We start from the raw sequence: 24,076 nt of genomic DNA on the forward strand, positions 1-24,076 counted from the left end.
TCTGCAAAAGCCGGGAAGTTTCTCCCCCTCCCCTTCATGCTTCAGCTGGCGAGTTTAAAAAAAGCAGCATCGCAGCACTGCACATTACCATTAATGGCCATGAAAATCAGACCGATGGGGTTTCATTTCTAAAACCCAAGGTGTCTCTGATTAAACCCGCTGAGAGGAAATGCCTCACTGTGCCTTTACGGGACCTCTTGTGCCTAGAAGCAAAGGCAAGATGGAGGGCCCAAGGAGAAGGTGACGACAGAGGATGAGATGGCTGGACAGTGTTCTTGAAGCTACCAGCATGAGTCTGACCAAACTGCGGCAGGAAGTGGAAGACAGGAGTGTCTGGCGTGCTCTGGTCCAGGGGGTCACGAAGAGTCAGACACGACTAAACGACTAAACAACAACAACAAACAAAGAGTTGGAAGGGACCACAAGGATCATCAAGTCCCGGGAATGCGGGAATCTTTCATCCAAAACGGGACTTGAACCCGCAGCCCTGAGATTCAGAGTCTCATGCTCAGATCTGAATAAAGATCTTATCCCAAGCCAGACCTTTGGACCAACTGCTTCAGTGTTGCCTACACTGGCTGGCGGCATCTTTGTACAATTTCCACCGGCAGCTGTCCCTGGAGGTGCTGGGGGGGGGGGGTTGGACCTGGAACCTTCCCCACTCCAGACAGCTGCCCTGACCTCCTCCTGCTACCTTAATGTCCCTCTGTGCTGGGAAAAAAGATATGAACCGGGTGCCATGCAGGTCCAAGGCTGAACAGTGCCCTTGGGGGCTCCTGCAATAGCTAGGATCCAGCCCACTTGGAGACAGGGTGGGTGGTATTTAAAGGCTCTGCCGCTCATTCTTGCTCTCCCAGACAGTCGGTCGCTCGCGCCACAATGTGGAGGTTCTTCGTCCCATTCCTGTTGGCAGCTGAGGGTAAAGTCCACACCCCGAATGCAACCTAGAAGCCCACCTCCTCAATTCACCTGAGACCACCACCGTGCCTGTAGTCATTTTTCATACTGGGCCTCCCCCAGCTTGGTGGACTGTGGTCTTGAGAGCAGTAGGGTATAACGTAGCAGTATAATGCAGATTCCCCTGTTTGCTTTGAGAGCAGAAATGTGGGGAAACGCGTCTGCTTTGGCCCTGATTCCAGGGGTTTGGAGCCAGTTGCAAAGCTAGCATTGGGGTAAGGTAAAGGGTAAAGGGACCCCTGACCATTAGGTCCAGTCGTGACCGACTTTGGAGTTGCGGCGCTCATCTTGCTTTACTGGCCGAGGGAGTTGGCGTACAGCTTCCGGGTCATGTGGCCAGCATGACTAAGCTGCTTCTGGCGAACCAGAGCAGCGCATGGAAACGCCGTTTACCTTCCCGCCAGAGCGGTACCTATTTATCTACTTGCACTTTGACGTGCTTTCGAACTGCTAGGTTGGCAGGAGCAGGGACCGAGCAACGGGAGCTCACCCCGTCACGGGGATTCGAACCGCCGACCTTCTGATCAGCAAGTCCTAGGCTCTGTGGTTTAACTCACAGCGCCACCCGCGTCCCTAGCATCGGGGTATTTGAGGCCTAATCTGGAGCCACCCTAGCTTCAGACCCTCCAAGTGTCCCTATTTTCCTGGGACAGTTCTGGATTTACAAAAGACTTTCTGACACGATCCCAGAATGTCTCCCTTTTCCTGTCCTTATTTTCAAAATGTCCGAGGATATGGAGTTATCCGACCCTCAATAGGGAAGGTTTTTTTTAAAAAAGTTTAATGTTTTATCATGTTTTTATATATGTTGGGAGCCGCCCAGGGTGGCTGGGGCAACTAGGTCAGATGGGGGGAGTATAAATAGGAAAAAATTTATAGAATAGGATGTCCCTATTTTCATCAGAGAAATGTTGGAGGGCATGTGGGTTTCCTTCTCCGCCTTGCAGGCAATCGCAGGGAAAGTGAAATCTGCAGGAAGATTTGGATAATTTCCATCAATGACCCCCCCAACGCAAACTGCCTCCCTCTCTCTCATCAGTCTATGGCTGCGGACAACCTTCTTATGCCCCCACGGGGAGAGTGGTGAACGGCGAGGATGCTGTGCCATACAGCTGGCCCTGGCAAGTGAGTACCTGCATGGGGGGGGGGAGCATTGCCTAGTGGTGTCATCTCACCTTAGTGTTCTAGGTGTGCAGCCTGGGAGTCATTTTGGACTCACAGCTGTCCATGGAGGCGCAGGTCAATTCTGTATCCAGGGCAGCTGTCCACCAGCTCCATCTGGTACGCAGGCTGAGACCCTACCTGCCCGCGGACTGTCTCGCCAGAGTGGGGCATGCTTTAGTTATCTCCCGCTTGAACTACTGCAATGCGCTCTACGTGGGGCTACCTTTGAAGGTGACCCGGAAACTACAACTAATCCAGAATGCGGCAGCTAGACTGGTGACTGGGGGCGGCCGCCGAAACCATATAACACCGGTCTTGAAAGACCTACATTGGCTTCCAGTACGTTTCCGAGCACAATTCAAAGTGTTGGTGTTGACCTTTAAAGCCCTAAACGGCATTGGCCCAGTATACCTGAAGGAGCGTCTCCACCCCCATTGTTCTGCCCGGACGCTGAGGTCCAGCGCCAAGGGTCTTCTGGTGGTTCCCTCATTGCGAGAAGCAAAGCTGCAGGGAGCCAGGCAGAGGGCCTTCTCGGTAGTGGCGCCCACCCTGTGGAATGCCCTCCCAATCAGATGTCAAAGTGATAAACAACTACCTGACATTTAGAAGACATCTTAAGGCAGCCCTGTTCAGGGAAGTTTTTAATGTATGACATCTTAGTGTATTTTTGGTCTTTGTGGAAGCCCCCCAGAGTGGCTGGGGAAACCCAGCCAGATGGGCCAGGTACAAATAATAAATTATTATTATTATTATTCTAGACCTAGGAAAGCGGAAGGCTGACTGGAGCAATTGGGGGGGGGGGCACTGGGGAAACTCCCCTATGAGGAACAACTAACGGTTCGGGAGACTTCATTTTAGCTGTGGTCACATCCACATAAAGTTCGAAGTTCCTTCCCATTGTTATCCGCACAACCATCCTGTGAGGTAGGCAAGGCTGAGAGAGAAAGCGATTGGCCCAGGGTCACCCCAGTGACCTTCAAGGCCAAGTGGAGATTTGAATCCAGAGCTCTGAAGTCCTCGTCCAACGTTCTTAACTACTATCACATGCACCGACAGTCTGGAATCGCCCACCGTCCCAGACCTCTTGAGGAGGTGTGGGGAGCCTTAGGCGAACCAGGTATGGCTGAACTACAACTCCCATCATCCCTGTTGGAGGCAGACTTGGTTCACCCTCTGAGTGGACTCAGCACGTGCCCCCCGGCACATGCCTCCACTCAAGCACAACACTTGACCTGTTCCGGGCACTGCTAACCCATGCTACACCACTGGCTGGGGCTGCTGGGGGGTGCAGTTCAGTGGCAACTGGACAGCTGCCCCTGTTCTTGAGGAATGGAGCAGGAAAGGGCTAGGAAAGTTCTTTCAGGAAAAAATGTTGAAATATACATTTACAGTGGTGCCCCGCAAGACGAACGCCTCGCAAGACGAAAAACCCGCTAGACGAAAGGGTTTTTCTGTTTTGGAGGCGCTTCGCAAAACGAATTTCCCTATGGGGTTGCTTCACAAGACGAAAAAATCTTGCGTCCCCCAGCGGTTTTTTTTTGCTTTTTTTGCCCTTTTCCTAAGCCGCTAAGCCGCTTATCAGCTGTTCCGCTGATAAGCCGCTTAACAGCTGATCGCTGGAAGCCGCTTGACAGCTCTAGCACTAATCCGCTAAGCTGTCAATGGGCTTGCTTCGCAAGACGAAAAAACCGCTAGACGAAGAGAATCGCGGAACGGATTAATTTCGTCTAGCAAGGCACCACTGTATTAAGAAACCAGAGGCCTTTCTTCTTGGAATAACAGGTTTGGAATTGCCCAAGAAAGATGTTAAATTATTTTTGTATGCCACAACGGCCGCCCGAATATTACTTGCTAAAAATTGGAAAACACAAGAACTACCAACAGTGGAAGATTGGCAGATGAAGATGATGGACTTTTCGGAGCTAGCTGACCTGGCTGGAAGAATCTGCGACCAGAAAGAAGAGGAGTTTCAAGAGGACTGGAAGAAATTTAAGGACAATTTGAATAAATATTGTAATATAAAAAAATAGAAATTACTTGAAAGAAACAAATAGGCCTAGGATTAAACTAAGTTATAATTAAATAAATGGGATTTAGAATGAAAGAAAAGTGAATAAGATGGACTATAATTGGAAATTGTTTTAGTTTAATAATGATATTGGAAAGCTGTTACTTTTAATTACAAGGAAACTCAGAAGGGAGGGATTTGTGCAAGTCAATCAAGATGTTTAAAAGGTTGGATTTGTGAAGAATTAAGTTTGTTGTTATTGTTTATCTGTTTATTGTTCCCCTTTTTTCTTTTTCTGTTTTTGTGTATCATTTTGCTTTGTGGTTTGTGTTATCATTGTGGAAAATCTAATAAAAAATTTATTTTTAAAAAAGGAAAGTCCTTTCAGGTGGGGAGAAGACCTCCCAGCCTGGCCAGATCTCAGCTCCTCCATCATCTACGCTCTCTTCTACAGGTCTCCCTGCAATATGAAAGCGGAGGACAATTCCACCACACCTGCGGAGGGACACTCATCGATGCCAACTGGGTCATGACGGCCGGACATTGCATCTCGTAAGTGTGGTCTCTCTCAAGGCGTGTCGGAACCAAGAACTGAGCACACCCATGAAACGCGGGTAGGAACCCGGGGGCCTTGTGGGCAATCAACGAAGGGCCACATGGACTGCTAGGAGGGCCTAGAGGGCAGGGTAATGGATGTGACACATACCTTGGTACCTTGAGACCACACGGGCAATCACCTGAGAGTCGCACAGCAGCGGGGGGGGGCAGCGTCAGAGGGGAAAGCGGGTGAAGAAGCAGATATATTTCTGTAAAATTTGGATTGTAGAGTTGAAAGGGGCCCTGAAGATCATTGAGTCCATCCCCCTGCAATGCAGGAATGTGCAGCTGTCCTAGATCTGTGCACTTGGTGTTATCAGCGCCATGCTCTAACCAACTGAGCTATGCTGAAACATTTACAGTGGTACCTTGGTTCTCAAATGCCTTGGTACTCAAATGTCTTGGTTCTCAAACGCCTTGGTTCCCAAACGCTGAAAACCCAGAAGTAAGTGTTCTGGTTTTCAAACGTTTTTTGGAAGCCAAACGTCCAATGCAGTGGTTGGCTATTGTTTCTGGAGTGCCTGCACCAATCAGAAGCTGCACCTTGGTTTTCAAACATTTTGGAAGTCAAACAGACTTTTAGAACAGATTAAGTTTGGCGCTTTTGTTTTTTAATTTTAATTTTGATTTTAATCATCTACAAAGCTGCCTTATTTATTTCATAGTATGGTACATTGATTATTATTATTAATATGGGACGCGGGTGGCACTGTGGGTTAAACCACAGAGCCTAGGGCTTGCCAATCAGAAGGTCGGCGGTTTGAATCCCCGTGACAGGGTGAGCTCCCGTTGCTCGGTCCCTGCTCCTGCCAACCTAGCAGTTTGAAAGCACGTCAAAGTGCAAGTAGATAAATAGGTAACGCTCCGGCAGGAAGATAAACGGCTTTTCCATGCACTGCTCTGGTTTGCTAGAAGCAGCTTAGTCATGCTGGCCACATGACCCAGAAACTGTCTGCGGACAAACGCCAGCTCCCTCGGCCAGTAAAGCTAGATGAGCGCCGCAACCCCGCAACCCCAGAGTAGTCTCCAACTGGACTTAACAGTTAGGGGTCCCTTTGCCTTTTTACATTGATTATTGCTTTCATTATATGGATCAGAGGTCTCGTTAGATAGTAAATATATTAAATGACTGTTTTGGGTGTTGTCTTTAAACGTCCAGAACGGATTAATCCATTTTGCAGTATTTTCTATGGGAAAGCGTGCCTTGGTTTGGGAACGCTTTGGTTTTGGAATGGACTTCCGGAACGAATTAAGTTTGAGAGCTAAGGTCCCACTGTACTTCATAAAATTTGATTGTATAAAATGTCTCACAATGGCTTACAAAGTAGATAAAACGATAACATTTTACAAAAACGAGCAGAAATAATTTGAAAACGTCAGAAAGGTTTTGAAAAATAGACTTAAATTCAGATTAAGACTCGCACTGACTTTCCGAAAGAGCTTGTCTAAACCAGAGTGTTTTTGGCAGGTGCTGAAAAGAGTACCGCAAAAGCACCGGCTTGATCTTCAATAGGCAGGGAGTTCCTACAGTGAACTTACATTCCAGCCACACAAAAGGCAGAGGGGTTTTAACTCACCTCTCTCTTCTCAGACCATCCCGCAAATACAAGGTGGTTCTGGGTGAGTACGACCGGAACAAAGAGGAAGGTCCAGAGCAGCACATCCTGGTGAACTCAGAGGACATCTATGTGCACCCTGGCTGGAACGGCAACTGTGTGGCTTGTGGGTAAGCAGATGGAGAAGGGCACTTATCTTTTTTCCTATATGAAAATGATATACCATTGGTACAGTCATAACTCGGGTTGAAGTAGCTTCGGGATAAGTATTTTTGGGTTGCGCTCTGCAGCGACCTGGAAGTAACGGAGCGCGTTACTTCCGGGTTTCACCGCTCGCGCAAGCGCAGACAGTCAAAATGATGTCACGTGCATGTGCAGATCCGTCGAATCGCAATCCGCGCATGTGCAGACGTGCAGACGCAGGTTGCGTTCGCTTCTGGATGCGAACGGGGCTCCGGAATGGTTCCCGTTCGCATCCAGAGGTACCACGCTATTTAACACCAAGTAAAATTGCAGTGGAAGACAGGAGCGCCTGGCGTGCTCTGGTCCATGAGGTCACGAAGAGTCAGACATGACTAAACGACTAAACAACAACAACAAAATTGCTAATTTTTACAGGTGGTGCTGTGGGTTAAACCACAGAGCCTAGGGCTTGCCGATCAGAAGGTTGGCGGTTCAAATCCCAACAACGGGGAAAGCTCCCGTTGACATAGCTGACAACGTTTCCCTTTTTTAAAGGGAAATTCCCTTATTCTGAATAGGATTCATCGCAAGAAAAGGGAAAAGTTGAAGAAGAAGAAGAAGAAGAAGAGTTTGGATTTGATATCCCGCCTTTCACTCCCTTTAAGGAGTCTCAAAGCGGCTAACATTCTCCTTTCCCTTCCTCCCCCACAACAAACACTCTGTGAGGTGAGTGGGGCTGAGAGACTTCAGAGAAGTGTGACTGGCCCAAGGTCACCCAGCAGCTGCATGTGGAGGAGCGGAGACGCGAACCCGGTTCACCAGATTACGTGACTACCGCTCTTAACCACTACACCACACTGGCTCTGCACACCACAACAGCTATGCCTGTTGCTCGGTCCCTGCTCCTACCAACCTAGCAGTTCAAAATCACGCAGTGCTAGTAGATAAGTAGGTACCGCTCCAGCGGGAAGGTAAACGGCGTTTCCGTGCGCTGCTCTGGTTCGCCAGAAGCGGCTTAGTCCTGCTGGCCACATGACCCGGAAGCTGTACGCCGGCTTCCTCGGCCAGTAAAGCGAGATGAGTGCCGCAACCCCAGAGCTGTCCGCAGCTGGACCTAACAGTCAGGGGTCCCTATAGGTAAAGGTAAAGGTACCCCTGCCCGTACGGGCCAGTCTTGACAGACTCTGGGGTTGTGCGCCCATCTCACTCAAGAGGCCAGGGGCCAGCGCTGTCCGGAGACACTTCCGGGTCACGTGGCCAGCGTGACATCGCTGCTCTGGCGAGCCAGAGCCGCACACGGAAACGCCGTTTACCTTCCCGCTGGTAAGCGGTCCCTATTTATCTACTTGCACCCGGAGGTGCTTTCGAACTGCTAGGTTGGCAGGCGCTGGGACCGAGCAGCGGGAGCGCACCCCGCCGCAGGGATTTGAACCGCCGACCTTTCGATCGGCAAGTCCTAGGCACTGAGGCTTTAACCCACAGCGCCACCTGCGTCCCTTTACCTAAAATTGCTAAAATGTACAAAGCAAGTTCAAATTTGTGTTGGGAATGCAAAGAGAAGGAAGGTACTTTTTATCATTTTATCGTTTTCTTTAATTCATTGTACCGTATATCATTTCCCAGGAAGCCTTTGGCCGTGTACATGGCCACCACATATGGTAAACAGTACCCTGTTTCCCTTTATATTTGACCCAGAAACTCCAGCGGGTGCAGAATGCCACAACGAGACTCCTTACGGGGTCCTCGCTGCGGGATCACATTCACCCGGTACTATACCAGCTGCACTGGCTCCTGATGGAGTACAGGATCAGGTTCAAGGAGCTGGTTTTAACCTTTAAAGCCCTATACGGCCTAGGACCCTCGTACCTATGGGACCGCCTCTCCTGTTATGTCCAATGGAGGACCTTACGGTTTTCAAACAAAAACGTCTTGGAGGTCCCCGGCCACAGAGAGGTTAGGCTGGCCTCAACCAGAGCCAGGGCTTTTTCGGCTGTGGCCCCGATCTGGTGGAATGCTCTGTCACAAGAGACTAGGGCCCTGCGGGACAGCAAGACAGATCTGTTCCACCAGGCCTTTGGCCAAGGCACAGTCTGCCTCCCTCCTTTGGCAATACTCACAGAACTCCAGCCCAACGGTTGCCATTAATCTGATTTGAACTGATTTTATAATGAAATGATTTTAGAATGTTGTATCATTTTACTGTTGTTAGCCGCTCTGAGTCCGGCTTCGGCTGGGGAGGGCGGGATATAAATAAAATTTTATTATTATTATTATTTTGAACACAAAACCTCCTCCTCCTCCTCTTTCAGGGATGACATCGCCTTGCTGAAGCTTTCTCGCAGCGCAGAGCTCAACGACAAAGTGCAGCTGGGGTGCATCCCGCCCCCAGGGGACCTGCTCCCCAATGGATCCCCCTGCTACATCAGCGGCTGGGGGCGCCTCTATAGTACGTGACCTTATTTATTTACTTGTTGCATTTCTCTCCCCCTTTTTTTGGTCCTCTGAGAACTCCAGGGGGATGCGTATGCGGTACTCCAACTCCCTGTTTTATTCCCACAACCTTGCGAGGTAGGTTAGGCTGAGAGCAGAGGCGTAGGAAGGTCAGGTGGTACCCAGTGTGGAAAATTTCTTGCCACCCCCCCATACATTGATTTTTATTTTATTTTTTGCCTGCAAAAATGGTTTTACGTTATTTCATATTTTCTTACAAAGGAATAATAATAATAATAAGCAATAATAATAATAATAATAAACTTTTATTTATATCCCGTCCTCCCCGGCCAAAGTCGGGCTCAGGGCGGCTAACATCAGATACATAACATTGGTATAAAATCAAATAATAATTAAATTACCTCCTAAAAACATGTCAAAATCTTTTTTGCTTTTTATTCTCTTTATCTTCTTTCTATTATATTTTTGTGTTTAATTTTGATGTAACTATTTGTAATATATGTAAGATGATATTTTAAATCAATAAAGGTGAATTTAAAAAACCAAAAAAAACCTTGTCAAAATCAAATTAAAGTCTAATTAGATGGCTTTCCGCAGGGTTAGGGTTGGGAACAGTAAGCGCTCCACTGAATTGAAATGTCAGCCTTCCCGACATAGGAAAACGGCCAAGTAAACAGCTATTTTCGTGGAGGAGGGTCAAGATATTAACCGATATGCATGAAATTTCATATATAGCTATATATATATATATATGAAATTTCATATATAGCTATATAATCCCTAGTGTAGTAAGATAAGACCTTTGAAGCAGGCATTTTTTTTAAAAAAAAGTGTTTTGTGAACTGCCCTAGTAGGGCAGTAATTGTTCCTTGATAATTTGTCACCCCCTCCATAATGGAACCTGAAACTGTTCTTAACCTGAATCACCACTTTAGCTAATGGGGCCTCCCGCTGCCGCTGCGCCGCCACCACATGATTTCTGTTCTCATCCTGAAGCAAAGTTCTTAACCCGAGGTACTATTTCTGGGTTAGCGGAGTCTGTAACCTGAAGCGTATGTAACCCGAGGTACCACTGTATTTCCCAAAACCCCTTCCATTCTCTTACAGCTGGCGGGCCTCTCCCCTCCATCCTTCAGCAAGCCCTGCTCCCGTCGGTGGACTACGCCCACTGCAGCCAGCCGGACTGGTGGAGCTACACCGTGAAGGAGACGATGGTCTGCGCCGGGGGAGACATCCGGTCCGGCTGCAACGTCAGTAAACCGCAAAGAAGGGGCTGGCACCGTATAAGGAAATAGCTGTGCTGAGCGATGGGGCCCCATCGCCAGCTACCCTGCGGGCAAGACAGTGGACGGCAGAAAGGGCTGGTCGTAAAACTATAGCATTGTAGAGTTGGAAGGGACCCTGCGGGGGCTCGAACCACCAGCCTTCTGGTTAGCAGCCACTGAGCCACTAGTGTTCCCAAGGAGGGAAATGATTTCCATAGGAGCCTGCCTTTTTCAGATTGTTTAAGGAAACATTAAGGGACGCGGGTGGCGCTGTGGGTTAAACCACAGAGCCTAGGACTTGCCGATCAGGAGGTCGGTAGTTCGAATCCCCGCGACGGGGTGAGCTCCCGTTGCTCGGTCCCTGCTCCTGCCAACCTAGCAGTTCGAAAGCACGTCAAAGTGCAAGTAGATAAATAGGTACCGCTCTGGCAGGAAGGTAAACGGCATTTCTGTGCGCTGTTCTGGTTTGCCAGAAGCGGCTTAGTCATGCTGGCCACATGACCCGGAAGCTGTACGTCGGCTCCCTCGGCCAATAAAGCGAGATGAGCGCCGCAACCCTAGAGTTGGTCATGACTGGACCTAATGGTCAGGGGTCCCTTTACCTTTTAAGGAAACATTATAGTATATAGTACAGGCATGTCCAACTGGTGGATCGCGATCGTGGGGTGTCCCCAGCCAGTCCTGGTCAATCGCGTGATCCTGATCGACTGGCCCAAAAATAAAATTAATAATAATAATAATAAAGCTCAACAATTTTGGGCCTTTCTCCCCCAACTTTGCTGATGGCCCCCCACAAAAAGCTCAACAACTTTGGTCAATCCAATGGGTAGATATTTGCCAGTTCTTTTTATAGTGGGAGTAGATCACAGTCTCTTGGGAGCTGGCCACGCCTGATATAGCATATTATACTATAATATTATGGTACGATGAACTCATGAGCTACGATTTGAGCTACGAGCAACAGAAGGAATTAGATTATAATATTGTGGTTCTGATTTGATAGACGGAAGATAAGAAAGGGAGATAAGAAAGGGAGAAGCAACAAGTCTGTGGAGAACGGGGTGGGAAGTCAAGAAAAATAAGAGAAAAGGCAACATTGCGTTTTGACTGCATGTGTTAAAAATGTTGAAACTTAATGAAATATAATTGGGGGCGGGGGAAGAAGGATTTCCAGAGGAGGAACTGCCTTTAGAAACAGGCATGTTGTGTATTTAAAGGCATGTTATTTCCCCTAAAGAATGCAGGGAACTGTAGTTAAGGCTGCTGGGAATTGCAGCACCACAGGGGGGAAACTACGGTTCTCAAGATCCTTTTGCAGGGTGAGCTTTGCAATGTATGGTAAGGATGCAAACCCAGTCTTTCGCACGAGAACGCAGCAAAGGGTCTCGCGGCACTTTGAACCGGGAGCAGGAAACCCCTTCTCAAGCGGGGGGACCACATTCCCTTCTGGGCAACTTCCTGGGGGTGCCATGTGCCGTTGGTGGGTGTGGCCAGAGGCAAAGGTGGGCGGAGCTACAAAGGTCAGGTTTACTTTTGAACTCTAGCATTGTAGAGTTGGAAGGGACCCTCCTGGGTCATCTAGTCCAACCCCCTGCGGGGCAGCAATTGCACCCTAGACTCGTTTCTACAAGGACTGGTTGATTCAGTTTGCGTCATTCATTTTGCAATCTTCAGCTCGCGAGTGGTAAATGAATTTAATAGATAGTATACAAGTACTAATGATCTACCCTACTGCAGAGCTATAGACCTCACCTTTTATTGCCCGGGGTGCAGCTTTCTTTAAAAAAATAAAAAATGATTAATGCCTTTCTGATTTATACATTTCACTAATTTTACAATCATTTTAACATTTCCAAACTGATATATAAAATATTGATAGATGCAAAAGAAAAAGGTTTTCCCTATGGGATATGAGACTATACTATGAGGCAGCCTGTCTTTGCTGATTGAAGGAATGGATGGCATTAGAGAATTCGTGTATTCTAGACTTGGAAGGTCATGACAATGTTTTCGGTTGGCATGCATATTTATTGTATGAAAAGGCGAAAGTTCATAAAGGATTTATAAATTATATAATCGGGGGGGGGATTGTATAGAGTATGGGATAAATGCAATAATAATTTAACTTTGGCTCTCACCATTGAAAGCTGTAACAGTAAAGGAAAAGAATATGATAGAAGGATGGACAGCTTATAGAAATTTACTAAAACCAGAGGGTGGAGAGTATAAATTAAAAGGCTTTATTTATTTTTTCAATTTTTTTTATTAATTTTCCAAATTTATAACAAATATAACACAACACAAACTAACAAAACATATTAAAAAACAAAACAAATGTATAAAACATCTTGCTATTAAAAATCCAAATTACTTTCCATTGTTAAGTGACTTCCTCGAATCCTTCCTGATTTTCATTAAATCTCATTTTAGCAATTTTCCAATATCCACTTTCTAATAAAATCAACTTATTCCAATTACTAACTTCCTTTCTTTTCATAATATTCTCAGTCCATAGTATTATACAATTCAACATACTTTAATCCTAAACCAATTTAGTACTTGCAAGTATTTCCACTTACATTATATTATAATATTTAGCTAAACATTCCTTAAATTTCTTCCAATCTTCTTGATGTTCCTCCTCTTTCTGATCGCGGATTCTTCCTGTAAAAAATTAAAAGACTTTAAGGAATTATCAGGGAAGTTGACAACATGGATAGAATATCATCATTTGAATGGGGTGCAGCTTTTCACACCACGCCTATTATTTCAGGGTGACTCCGGAGGCCCTCTCAACTGCCGGGCTGCTGACGGGAGGTGGTACGTCCACGGGGTGACGAGTTTTGTCTCTGCCTGGGGGTGCAACACCTTGAAGAAGCCCACCGTCTTCACCCGTGTCTCTGCTTTCAACAACTGGATTGAAGAGGTAGGTCCTGCACGTCAGGGCTCTGGTGGGGCACCAGATCGTTCTTTTACAAATAATTGTAATTAATTTCTTCGCCTGGACATAGAGGGGAGAACCTGGACTCCCTGTTTGAAATCAAAGGTGGAATTTTACAGCTGCATCAAAAGAGTTGAGAACAAAGAAAAAGACCTCTCCAGAGTAACTCCAAGTCAACAAATTTACTATATGTAACAAAATTACTATATGTGTTGATAAAAGGGACGTGGGTGGCGCTGTGGGTTAAACCACAGAGCCTAGGACTTGCCGATCACAAGGTCGGCGGTTCGAATCCCCGTGACGGGGTGAGCTCCCGTTGCTCAGTCCCAGCTTCTGCCAACCTAGCAGTTCGAAAGCACCTCAAAGTGCAAGTAGATAAATAGGTACCGCTCCAGCGGGAAGGTAAACGGCGTTTCCGTGCGCTGCTCTGGTTCGCCAGAAGCGGCTCAGTCATGCTGGCCACATGACCCAGAAGCTGTACGCCGGCTCCCTCGGCCAGTAAAGCGAGATGAGCACCGCAACCCCAGAGTCAGCCACGATTGGACCTAATGGTCAGGGGTCCCTTTACCTTTATATGTGTTAATGCAAATTGAAGTTAATCGTTGTAGCTGTGGTATAAGGGGCTTTATCAAGGATGGGTTGTGTTTCGTTTGAGCAATAATCTGGAGGTAGCATTAAAGGGAATCAGACCCTGAACTACAGCACATGGGAAGCCTTCTAAAATTTATAATTAGCTATGTAATTGATTTGGTTTCCTAATAAGCCAATGGCCAATTTAGTCCTGTATCTGGTCCTCACAGTGGCCAGCCACCATACACTTAAAGCACATGGTTCCCCACCCCAATAATCCTGGGAACTATAGTTTAAGGGTTCCAGGAACTGTAGTTCCTATGGTTCTTTCTGGGGAAGCCCCATGCTTTAAGCATATGGTGTGGATCTGCCCAAAGAACTCTGGCACATTTCCTAACACTGCAACTCTCTCTTTTTTTCTTGCAGACCATTTCCAGCCATTAACGTCAAGCAGCAGCAACTGCAGCTGAATGCTTTCCTTGCTGGATTCTTCAAAATAAAAATTTAAAAATGCACTCATCTGCCTACCATCTCTCTCTCTCTCTCGCTCTCTCTCTCTCTCTCTCTCACCTCTGTCGCTTCTCTGGGCCAGCCCTACTGTTAGGCAATTGAAATATACTCAGAGTCAAGAGTGGATTTCATGCTCTTTATTCAGCTCATGCTGGTGAGGAGGAATGGAAGTTCCCCCAGAATGTCTGCTTTGTATAGTATACATTATTTACACAATGGGCCCCACGTGATTAGCTACCGTATTTTTCGCCCTATAGGACGCACTTTTCCCCCTCCAAAAATGAAGGGGAAATGTGTGTGCGTCCTATTGGGCGAATGCAGGCTTTCGCTGAAGCCTGGAGAGCGAGAGGGGTTGGTGCGCACCGACCCCTCTCGCTCTCCAGACTTCAGGAAGCTTTCCGCAAGCCGTGGGAGAGCGACTTCACGCAGCTCTCCCACAGCTAGCAGAGAGCTTGCCTGTACCCAAAAGCTTGGGGGGGGGGGAAATAATTTTTTTTCTTTATTTCCCCCCAAAAAAACTAAGTGCGCCCTATGGGCCAGTGCGCCCTATGGGGCAAAAAATACGGTAATTCCGGGATTTACCTGTAGGCCAATCAGATTGCGGATTCACTTCCACCTGGAGCTGGATTGGGTGGCTGCTGTGGACCAATCAGACTGCTGCATTCTGGATCCTATTGTTCTAGGACCAATCAGACTGCTGCCTTTTGGATCCTATTCTACTCAGTACATAACAGCAAGGCAAGCTGCTTCAGGCAGCAAATTCTGGGGGTGATGCACTGGAGCACAGAGCTTTCCTGCAATTTCCTGAGTCAGTCTCAAGCCATCCTGTGGTGCTTTGGAGGGTGTTGTCACCAGCACTGAAGAACGATTCAGGTTCCAGCCCAGTCACCTTCAGCAGAGACGGGTTTAGGGGCGCACGACTGCTTTGCCGACACTGGGTGCTGCAACAATAACTTAGAAAGGAACAGGAGGGGGGAGGGGGCCAAAGTTTGGTGTATTACAGGATGCTGCTGGAATTTGAAAGCTCAAAGTCCATCCATGCCTTCTGCACAAGGAGTGGGGAATGGGGGGGGGGTCAGGCGCATCTGGGATCCCACCTTCAGCTGGGAAAATGTCTGACAGTCACTGAGGCAGAGGGTGGTCCATCAGGACAAGTGAGGGCACCACCAACCCCAATGTGCCCTCTGCCAGCCCTCACTTGCCCGCCCAAAAACACATAACTTCCCCAGGAACTGTGTCTACCCCTGTACCAAGCTACAATTCCCAGCACCCTTAAAGGCAAAGGGACCCCTGACTGCTAAGTCCAGTCGTGGACGACTCTGGGGTTGTGGCGCTCATCTCGCTTTACTGGCCGAGGGAGCCTGCATTTGTCTGCAGACAGCTTCTGGGTCATGTGGCCAGCAGGACTAAGCCGCTTCTGGCGAACCAGAGCAGCGCACCGAAATGCCGTTTACCTTCCCGCTGGAGTGATACCTATTTATCTACTTGCACTTTGACGTGCTTTCGAATTGCTAGGTTGGCAGGAGAGGACTAAGCAACGGGAGCTCACCCCATCGCAGGGATTCAAAAAGCCAACCTTCTGATCCGCAAGCCCTAGGCTCTGTGCTTTAGACCACAGCACCACCTGCACCCCTCTACCCTTAACAAACAATAATTCCCAATATTTGAGGCAGTGAATGTGCTTTAAATGTGTGCTTTAAATGGGATGTGGGTGGCTCTGTGGTCTAAACCACCGAGCCTCTTAGGTTTACTGATCAGAAGGTCGGCGGTTCGAATCCCCGCAACGGAATGAGCTCCCGTTGCTCTGTCCCAGCTCCTGCTAACCTAGCAGTTTGAAAGCACACCAGTGCAAGTAGATAAATAGGTATCGTTGCGGCGGGAAGGTAAATGGCATTTCCGTGTGCTCTGGTTTCCGTCATGGTGTCGCATTGTGCCAGAAGTGGTTGAGTCCTGCTGACCACACGACCCAGAAAGCTGTCTGCAGACAAATGCCAGCTCCCTTGGCCTGAAAGCAAGATGAGTGCGCAACCTCATAGTTGCTTTTCTGGACTTAACCGCCTAGGGGTCCTTTACCTTTAAAATGTGTGCATAATGCACTTTAAATGTATGCTTTGGACCTGTCCCTAGCATTGCCCGTGCATAATTGCCCAGGCAAGGAGGAGGATGCCTGGGTGGGGAAGGGGTTATGGCAGATGAGAAATGGCCATTCTCACATACAGTGGTACCTCTAGATGTGAACGGGATCTGTTCTGGAGCCCGATTCGCATCCTGAAGCAAACATAAGACACGACTGCTCGTCTGCGTGTGCGCGGGTCGTTATTCGCCACTTCTGCGCATACGTGTGATGTCATTTTGACCGTCTGCGGATGCGCGAGCAGCGAAACCCGGAAGTAATGCGCTCCGTTATTTGCAGGTCGCTGCAGCACGCAACCCAAAAATACTTATCCCCAAGCTACTTCAACCCGAGGTATGACTGTACAGTGGTACCTTGGTTCTCAAACTTAATCCGTTCCTGAAGTTCGTCCCAAAACTAAAGCGTTCCAAAACCAAGGCGCGCTTTCCCATTAGAAAGTAATGCAAAAATGGATTAATCCATTCCAGACTTTTAAAAACAACCCCCAAAACAGCCATTTAACATGAATTTTGCTATCTAACAAGACCATTGATCCATAAAATGAAAGCAAAAATCAATGTGCTGTATTATAAAATAAGACAGTATTGTAGATGATAAAAAATATTCCCACCCCTTACCTGCACTGATGATAATCATTGTTTGGATGGGGGGCTTTTATCCATTTCCATAGTCACACAATCATTCACTAGCTGAACTGGGTTCCACACAGTCACAAAAACAAATGAACTGAAAAAGCCTCAAAATAAACAGCCAAATTTAATCCATTCCGGAAGTCCATTTGACTTCCGAAATGTTCGAAAACCAAGGTGCAGCTTCTGAGTGATGCAGGCGCCCCAGAAACAATAGCAGACAGCACCATCTGGCATTCGGCTTCTGAAAAACATTTGAAAACTGGAACACTTGCTTCTGAGTTTTCGGCGTTTGGGAACCAAGGTGTTTGAGAACAGTGAAGATTCCTGAGCAATAGCAACAGGCAGGGAATTTCATAGCACCCTAAAAGCTTGAGTTCTTACAGATTTAGAAATTTGGTCAAATTTGAAGCTTTCCTTGTCTGGTCGAATTGCAGTTATAAAGATGAATGTATTGCCTAGAATGTTGTTTTTGTTTCAAACACTGCAAATTGTGGACAAGATGGACTGTTTCAAGAAGTGGCAGAAAGACATTTCGAAATTCGTCTGGCAGGGCAAGAAACCCAGAATTAAATTTAAGATTTTAACTGATGCAAAGGAAAGGGGGGGATTTGCCCTGCCAGACTTTAAACTATACTATGAATCGGCAGCTTTCTGCTGGTTGAAGGATTGGCTACTTCTTGAAAACACAGACATTCTGGATCTAGAAGGTTTTAATAATACTTTTGGGTGGCATGCATACTTGTGGTATGACAAGGTTAAAGCACACAAAGCTTTTAAAAACCATATTGTCAGGAAAGCCTTGTACAATGTCTGGATTAGATATAAAGATTTGCTGGAAAGCAAAACCCCAAGGTGGTTGTCGCCAATGGAGGCAAAAGCGGTGAAAAAGTATAATATGGAGTCCAAATGGCCGAAATATTGGGAAATTTTGGAACAAGAAGGGGACAAATTGAAGTTGCAGAATTTTGAGAAATTAAAAGATAAAGTGCGAGACTGGCTTAATTACTATCAGATAATGGAGGTTTATAAGATGGACAGGAAAATTGGCTTCCAGGTGGAAAAATCAAAATTGGAAACAGAATTGTTAGAACCCAATACTAAAAATTTGTCAAAAATGTATAACTTGCTGTTGAAATGGAATACGCAGGATGAAACAGTGAAATCAGCTATGATTAAGTGGGCACAAGACTTTGGTTATAACATTATGTTTGCTGACTGGGAAAAGTTGTGGACCACCGGTATGAAATTTACGGAATGTAATGCCTTAAGAGAAAATACCGTATTTTTCGTCCCATAGGACGCACCTAGTTTTTTTGGGGGGAAATAAAGGAAATTTTTTTCCCCTTTATTTCCCCCCCAAAAGCAGGTCGGGGAAACCAAACCAGGTCGAGGAAGGGCGCTGCACCTCCCTGAGCTTGTGGGGCTGGCCGATGTCTGCCTCAGGATGTCTGTCCGGCGCGCGGGGCGCTCTGCTTCAGGGTGCCCCACCCGCTGGGAGGCAGGCTGCTATCCGCAGCGTGGGGAACCCTGCGGGGAACCCCTGCAGGACTCCCCACGCTGCGGATGTCTGTCCGGCGCGCGGGGCGCTCTGCTTCAGGGCGCTCCGCCCGCCCGGCGGCAGGCTGCTATCCGCAGCGTGGGGAGCCCTGCGGGGAACCCCTGCAGGGCTCCCCACGCTGCGGATGTCTGTCCGGCGCGCGGGGTGCTCTGCTTCAGGGCGCCCGACGCTCCGGGAAGCAGGCTGCTATCCGCAGCCTAGACATCCCTGCCGGACCTCCTGCAGGGCTGCCCGGGCTGCGGATGCGCTCCCGAAGTGCCAGGCGCTCTGCTTTCAGGGCACCCGACGTTCCAGGAAGCAGGCTGCTATCCGCAGCCTAGACAGCCCTGCCGGACCTCCTGCAGGGCTGCCCAGGCTGCGGATGCGCACCCGAAGCGCAGGGCGCTCTGCTTTCAGGGTGCCCGACGCTCCAGGAAGCAGGCTGCTATCCGCAGCCTAGACATCCCTGCCTGACCTCCTGCAGGGCTGCCCAGGCTGCGGATGTCTTCCTGAAGCCTGGAGAGCGAGAGGGGTCGGTGCGCACCCACCCCTCTCGCTCTCCAAGCTTCAGCGAAAGCCTGCATTCGCCCCATAGGACGCACCCAGATTTCCCCTTCATTTTTGGAGGGGAAAAAGTGCGTCTTATGGGGCGAAAAATACGGTATTATGAAAATGATTTACAGGTGGTACATGACCCCAGTCAAGCTTGCAAAAATTTACCACATGCCTGATAATAAATGTTGGAAATGTAAAGAAAATGAAGGTACCTTTTTTCATCTTTGGTGGACATGCCCTAAGATTAAGGCGTTCTGGGAAATGATATATAATGAATTGAAAAAGGTATTTAAATATACCTTTCTGAAGAAACCAGAGGCCTTTCTCTTGGGTATTGTCGGCCAAGCGGTGTTAAAGAAGGATAGAACATTTTTTATGTATGCTACAACAGCAGCAAGAATACTCATCGCAAAGTATTGGAAGACACAAGATCTACCCACCTTGGAAGAATGGCAGATGAAGGTGATAGATTACATGGGACTGGCAGAAATGACGGGCAGAATCCGAGACCAGGGGAGAGAGACAGCGGAAGAAGATTGGAAGAAATTTAAGGACTATCTTAAGAAATATTGTAAAATTAATGAGTGTTAGAATGGTGTTGGTTTAGAAACTGTGTGGTTTCCAGCCGAATTGGATAGGTGATAAGAAAAGAAGGGTTAAAAATTTAAACAAAATTAAGGGGAAGGATTTGCTGAATTAAATATAATAGAAACTGGAACACAGAGAGGGGAGGTATGGGGAAGTCGGGAAAGTAAGGTATAAGAAAAAAGGGAATGAAATTATACATGTTCTTTTTCGTTTCGGTTTTCTTTTGTCTGTGTTTTATTATTGTTTTATTTTGCTTTTATATAATTATTGAAAAACTTAATAAAATTCTTTAAAAAAAAATACAAATGTGGAATAAGGTTGCAGATTCAATTGTTGGCAGCAATTCTAGGTAGGGCTGGGAGAGACTCCCTGCCCAAAACCCTGCAGAGCCACTGCAAGTCAGTGTGGACAATACTGAGCTATAATAAGTTTATTATTTATAATAATAATTTATCATTTATTATAATAATAATTTATTATTATTATTGTTATCAATAATAATTTATAATAATTTGTTATTTATAATAATAATGTGTTATTTATAATGATAATAATTTATTATTATTTATAATAATATTTATTTATTTATTATTATTAATTATTTATTATTTATACCCCACCCATCAGGCTGGGTTTCCCCAGCCACTCTGGGCGGCTGTCAACAGAATATTAAAATACAATAGTCTATTAAACATTAAAAGCTTCCCTAAACAGGACTGCCTTTAGATGTCTTCTAAAAGTCTGATAGTTGTTTTTCTCTTTGACATCTGATGGGAGGGCGTTCTACAGGGCGGGTGCCACCACCAAGAAGGCCCTCTTCCTGGTTCCCTGTAACTTGGCTTCTTGCAGTGAGGGAACCACCAGAAGGCCCTCGGCGCTGGACCTCAGTGTCCAGGCTGGACAATAGGGGTGGAGACGCTCCTTCATGTATACTGATCTGAGACCATTTAGGGCTTTAAAGGTCAGCACCAACACTTTGAATTGTGCTCGGAAACGTACTGGGAGCCAATGTAGGTCTTTCAAGACCGGTGTTACGTGGTGTTGGCGGCCACCCCCAGTCACCAGTCTAGCTGCTGCATTCTGAATTAGTTGTAGTTTCTGGGTCACCATCAAAGGTAGCCCCACGTAGAGCGTATGGCAGTAGCCTGAGTGAGAGATAACTAGAGCATGCACTACTCTGGCAAGACAGTCTGCGGGCAGGTAGGGTCTCAGCCTGCGTACCAGATGGAGCTGATAAACAGCTGCCCTGGACACAGAATTAACCTGCGCCTCCATGGACAGCTGTGAGTCCAAAATGACTCCCGGGCTGCGCCCCTGGTCCTTCAGGGGCACAGTTACCCCATTCAGGACCAGGGAATCCCCCACACGTGCCCACCTCCTGTTCCCTAAAACAGTACTTCTGTCTTGTCAGGATTCAACCTCAAAGCTAAACGGCCCAAGGGTCAGACTCAGCATAAGGCAGTTTATTTTGCTCCAGTTTAAATTTGCCCTTTATCTGAGCGGCAGAATCTTACTTTATTTTTAGTGGGAGCCTGTAACTCTGTGGCCGAACCCCTACTTTACACGCAGAAGACCCGGTAAGAAGTTAAGTCCGTAATGATTCACTGGACAAGAGATTTTGGATATAATATACAGTTGGCAGCATAAGAATGATTTGAAATTTACAGCGTGCTACATGCTGGAAAAAATTACACAAAGGTGATGTGCCGTTGGTACTTAACACCCAGTAGGTTAGCAATAATGTATAGCACCAATTCGAATGTATGTTGGAACTGTAAAAATTGTAAAATTGTAAGAAGATAAAGGAATTATGGGAAATGACATATAACAAAGCAAATGTTCAAAATAACATTTGCTAAAAGACCAGAAGCTTTTCTCTTATGAATTCTAGGTGCAGATATACTGAAAGATTTGAGACTATTTATGTCCGCAGCCACAGCTGCAAGGACGGTGCTTTGCCCAGCGGTGGAAAGAGAAATCGGGTCCTTCCTTAAAGAGGGCACGTGTTGCGGCGGGTCCTGGCAACCTAACCCTGTGTTGTAGGTGGGTACGTTTGGATAGCTGCAACACCCGATTGGTAGGTCCCTTGATGCAGGGTTCAATCAAGCCAATGGGACGCAGGCTAAACGGATCAAGGGACCTATATATACCTATGCACGTGACCCAGAGCTTCCTCTTTTGGTGCATGCATCGGAACATCCGCCAACCTCTCCCTACTTTTAGGACTTGTGCGCTTGACCTTGCTATGCCGTAGTGTGACGTCTGTCGTTGGGACAGGGGCACGGCAGGAGTTTCCCCCACTTGGCTGATTGGCTGTTGCCATTGGGTTTTGCCTGCCACGTAGCAAATCGTCACAACTTGTAAGGTTGCGGATAGGCTCTGGTTCAGGTGATAGGGGTGGGAGAACGCTCTCGCCATCCCTATGTGAAGGGTATTCCGTTAAAGGAATCCAGGGACTCGATGGGTTGGTCAACCCTCTGAGGGGGTTGTGCCCATGCCTTAGTCCAGGGGGGCATTTGGGTGGCGGAGATAGCCTGCTCCTGGCTTTCCGCTTATCCAGGTGTTCACCTTAGGCTGACTTGGCTGGTGCCCTGGGTCAGCGCTACCTGCATGGCAGGGAGCTATCGAACCAGAGCCTGTGTGTTAAGTTGTGGGTGAACATATCAAACGACACAGCGATTCTTCAAACAGCTCTTGTTTATTCACAGACCCAGGACAGAACTGAAGGGTTCAACCAGCCTCCTTATATAGAGCTCCACTACAACGCAACAGTAACAACTTTCTGAAACTATCCAATCACTGAATGTCACTTTCGATTCCTTATTTGCATATGTGGACCTGAGTGAAAACTATCTACAGTATCCCCCTGCTGGCCCAGGGTGAGAACTTCAGTACATAACAGTATGCAACCAGTCACTTGCTGTAATCAATAAAGTTGTGGCCTAAATTCTGCCCAAAACCAAAGCAAAATTTGAGTCTTGCGTGAATTTATTTAAGGGGGAGGTTTAAAGTTCTCAACATACAAAAGCGAACTGGCAGATGAAAATATTAGAATATGCAGAGATGGTGAGACTGACGGGGCAAGTCAGAAATCAGGACTATCGAAACTTCAGTAGGGAATGGGACAAACAGAAGCTGTACTTAAAAGAACACTGTAATCACTTGAGCTCTTTGGCAGGCTTTCAACAACTCCTGCAACGTTACAGAGACTTTGGAGCACTTTAATGTGGAGAAATTATGATATGCAGTTGATTTATCAAGGACCCATGGAGGGGAAGAGGGAAGTCCTAAGATTCGGAAGAATCTTGTTTGAATTTGAAATTTTAATGTGTTAAATGTGAGATTTGTTTTGTAAAACCAATAAAAACCATTAAATAATAAATACATGCACCTGACCCTGGGCCTTTGAAAAACACAGCAGAGGGCACACTCCCATGAATGATTTAGAACCAGTATGCTCATTTCCCAACTGGGTTAGAAGGAAAACCCAAAGAGTTTCCAAAGTGAGAGAGGGCGAAAATTATCTTGCACATCATTTTCCCCAGCCTGCAGCCAGCAGGCCATCAATCAAGGTCTTGCAACCAGCCTTGGACTTCCCCTGGTTTTTATCGGCACCTTGAGAACGTGGCGGTTGGGTTGGCGGTGGGATTTAGTCCTTGTGCAAAAACGTCTCTTTTTGAACAAGGGTTAATTGTTAACAGATTCCTGCTGCCCCAAACACCTGTTCTCCTTCTCAAGGGCGTTTCACCTTCGTGGAAAAATAATTATTAATTTTTTCCAGCTCTTACGACAGAAGAAGAAAGCGGATCTTGGATTCCCACGCCCCTGCCTTCGGGGGCTTATTTTCCGCCCCAGAATGCCAAAGTTGTAGCTGAGTAGAAATCATGAACTGTTCTTCTTCTCACTTTTCCCCCCTAAAATGGCATTGCCAAAATAAGTCTTTTTTTTTTTTACCAACCAGAAACAACTCCTTAAAAGACTTTTGCAAGAGGGAGGTTTCAGTACAAAGGGGCTTGTTTAATTTTAATTTAATTTAATTTATTATATTATATTATATTAACCACAAGTGTCATTTATTCCAACCCCCTGCAATTCCCAAATTACTGCTTTAAATGTCTTTATTACATATTTAAAGTGCTTTTTCTGGGGGTACACAGGGGTGTGCATACCCCTAAACATTTTGTGAATCTTTGTACAGTGGTACATTGGTTTACAAACTTAATCCGTTCCGGAAGTCCATTCTTAAACCAAAATCATTCTTACACCAAGGCTCACTTTCCCTAATGAGGCATCCCGCTGCCAGTGCCCTTCCATCGTTCAAATTCTGTTCTTAGACTGAGGTAAAGTTCGCAAACCAGGACACTACTTCCAGTTTTGCAGAATTCGTAAACCGAATAGTTCATAAACAGGGCTGTTTTAAACCAAGGT

General features: G+C 46.8%; 2 protein-coding genes across 2 annotated transcripts in view; both read left to right on the forward strand.

Annotated features, from left to right (window-relative positions):
• The first annotated feature begins 862 nt into the window (after positions 1–862).
• On the forward strand, positions 863–14,189 carry CELA3B (chymotrypsin like elastase 3B). The gene is made up of 8 exons (XM_083750339.1): positions 863–919; positions 1,997–2,082; positions 4,584–4,681; positions 6,318–6,452; positions 8,775–8,911; positions 10,024–10,166; positions 12,955–13,107; positions 14,119–14,189. The coding sequence occupies exons 1-8, from the start codon at positions 880–882 to the stop codon at positions 14,134–14,136; spliced, it is 810 nt and encodes a 269-aa protein (XP_083606465.1). The 5' UTR covers positions 863–879; the 3' UTR covers positions 14,137–14,189.
• Positions 14,190–14,973: 784 nt separating this feature from the next.
• LOC310850505 (proproteinase E-like) overlaps positions 14,974–24,076 on the forward strand; it is a gene marked incomplete at its 5' end in the record, with an annotated part of 29,197 nt that continues 20,094 nt past the window's right edge. The window contains one exon of the mRNA XM_083752022.1: positions 14,974–15,010. Coding sequence (XP_083608148.1) covers positions 14,974–15,010 — 37 coding nt within the window. The remainder of the gene's footprint in view (positions 15,011–24,076) is intronic.

Source organism: Podarcis gaigeae (genome assembly GCF_964106915.1).
Source record: "Podarcis gaigeae genome assembly, chromosome: 8".
In the NCBI taxonomy this organism is placed as follows: domain Eukaryota; kingdom Metazoa; phylum Chordata; class Lepidosauria; order Squamata; family Lacertidae; genus Podarcis; species Podarcis gaigeae.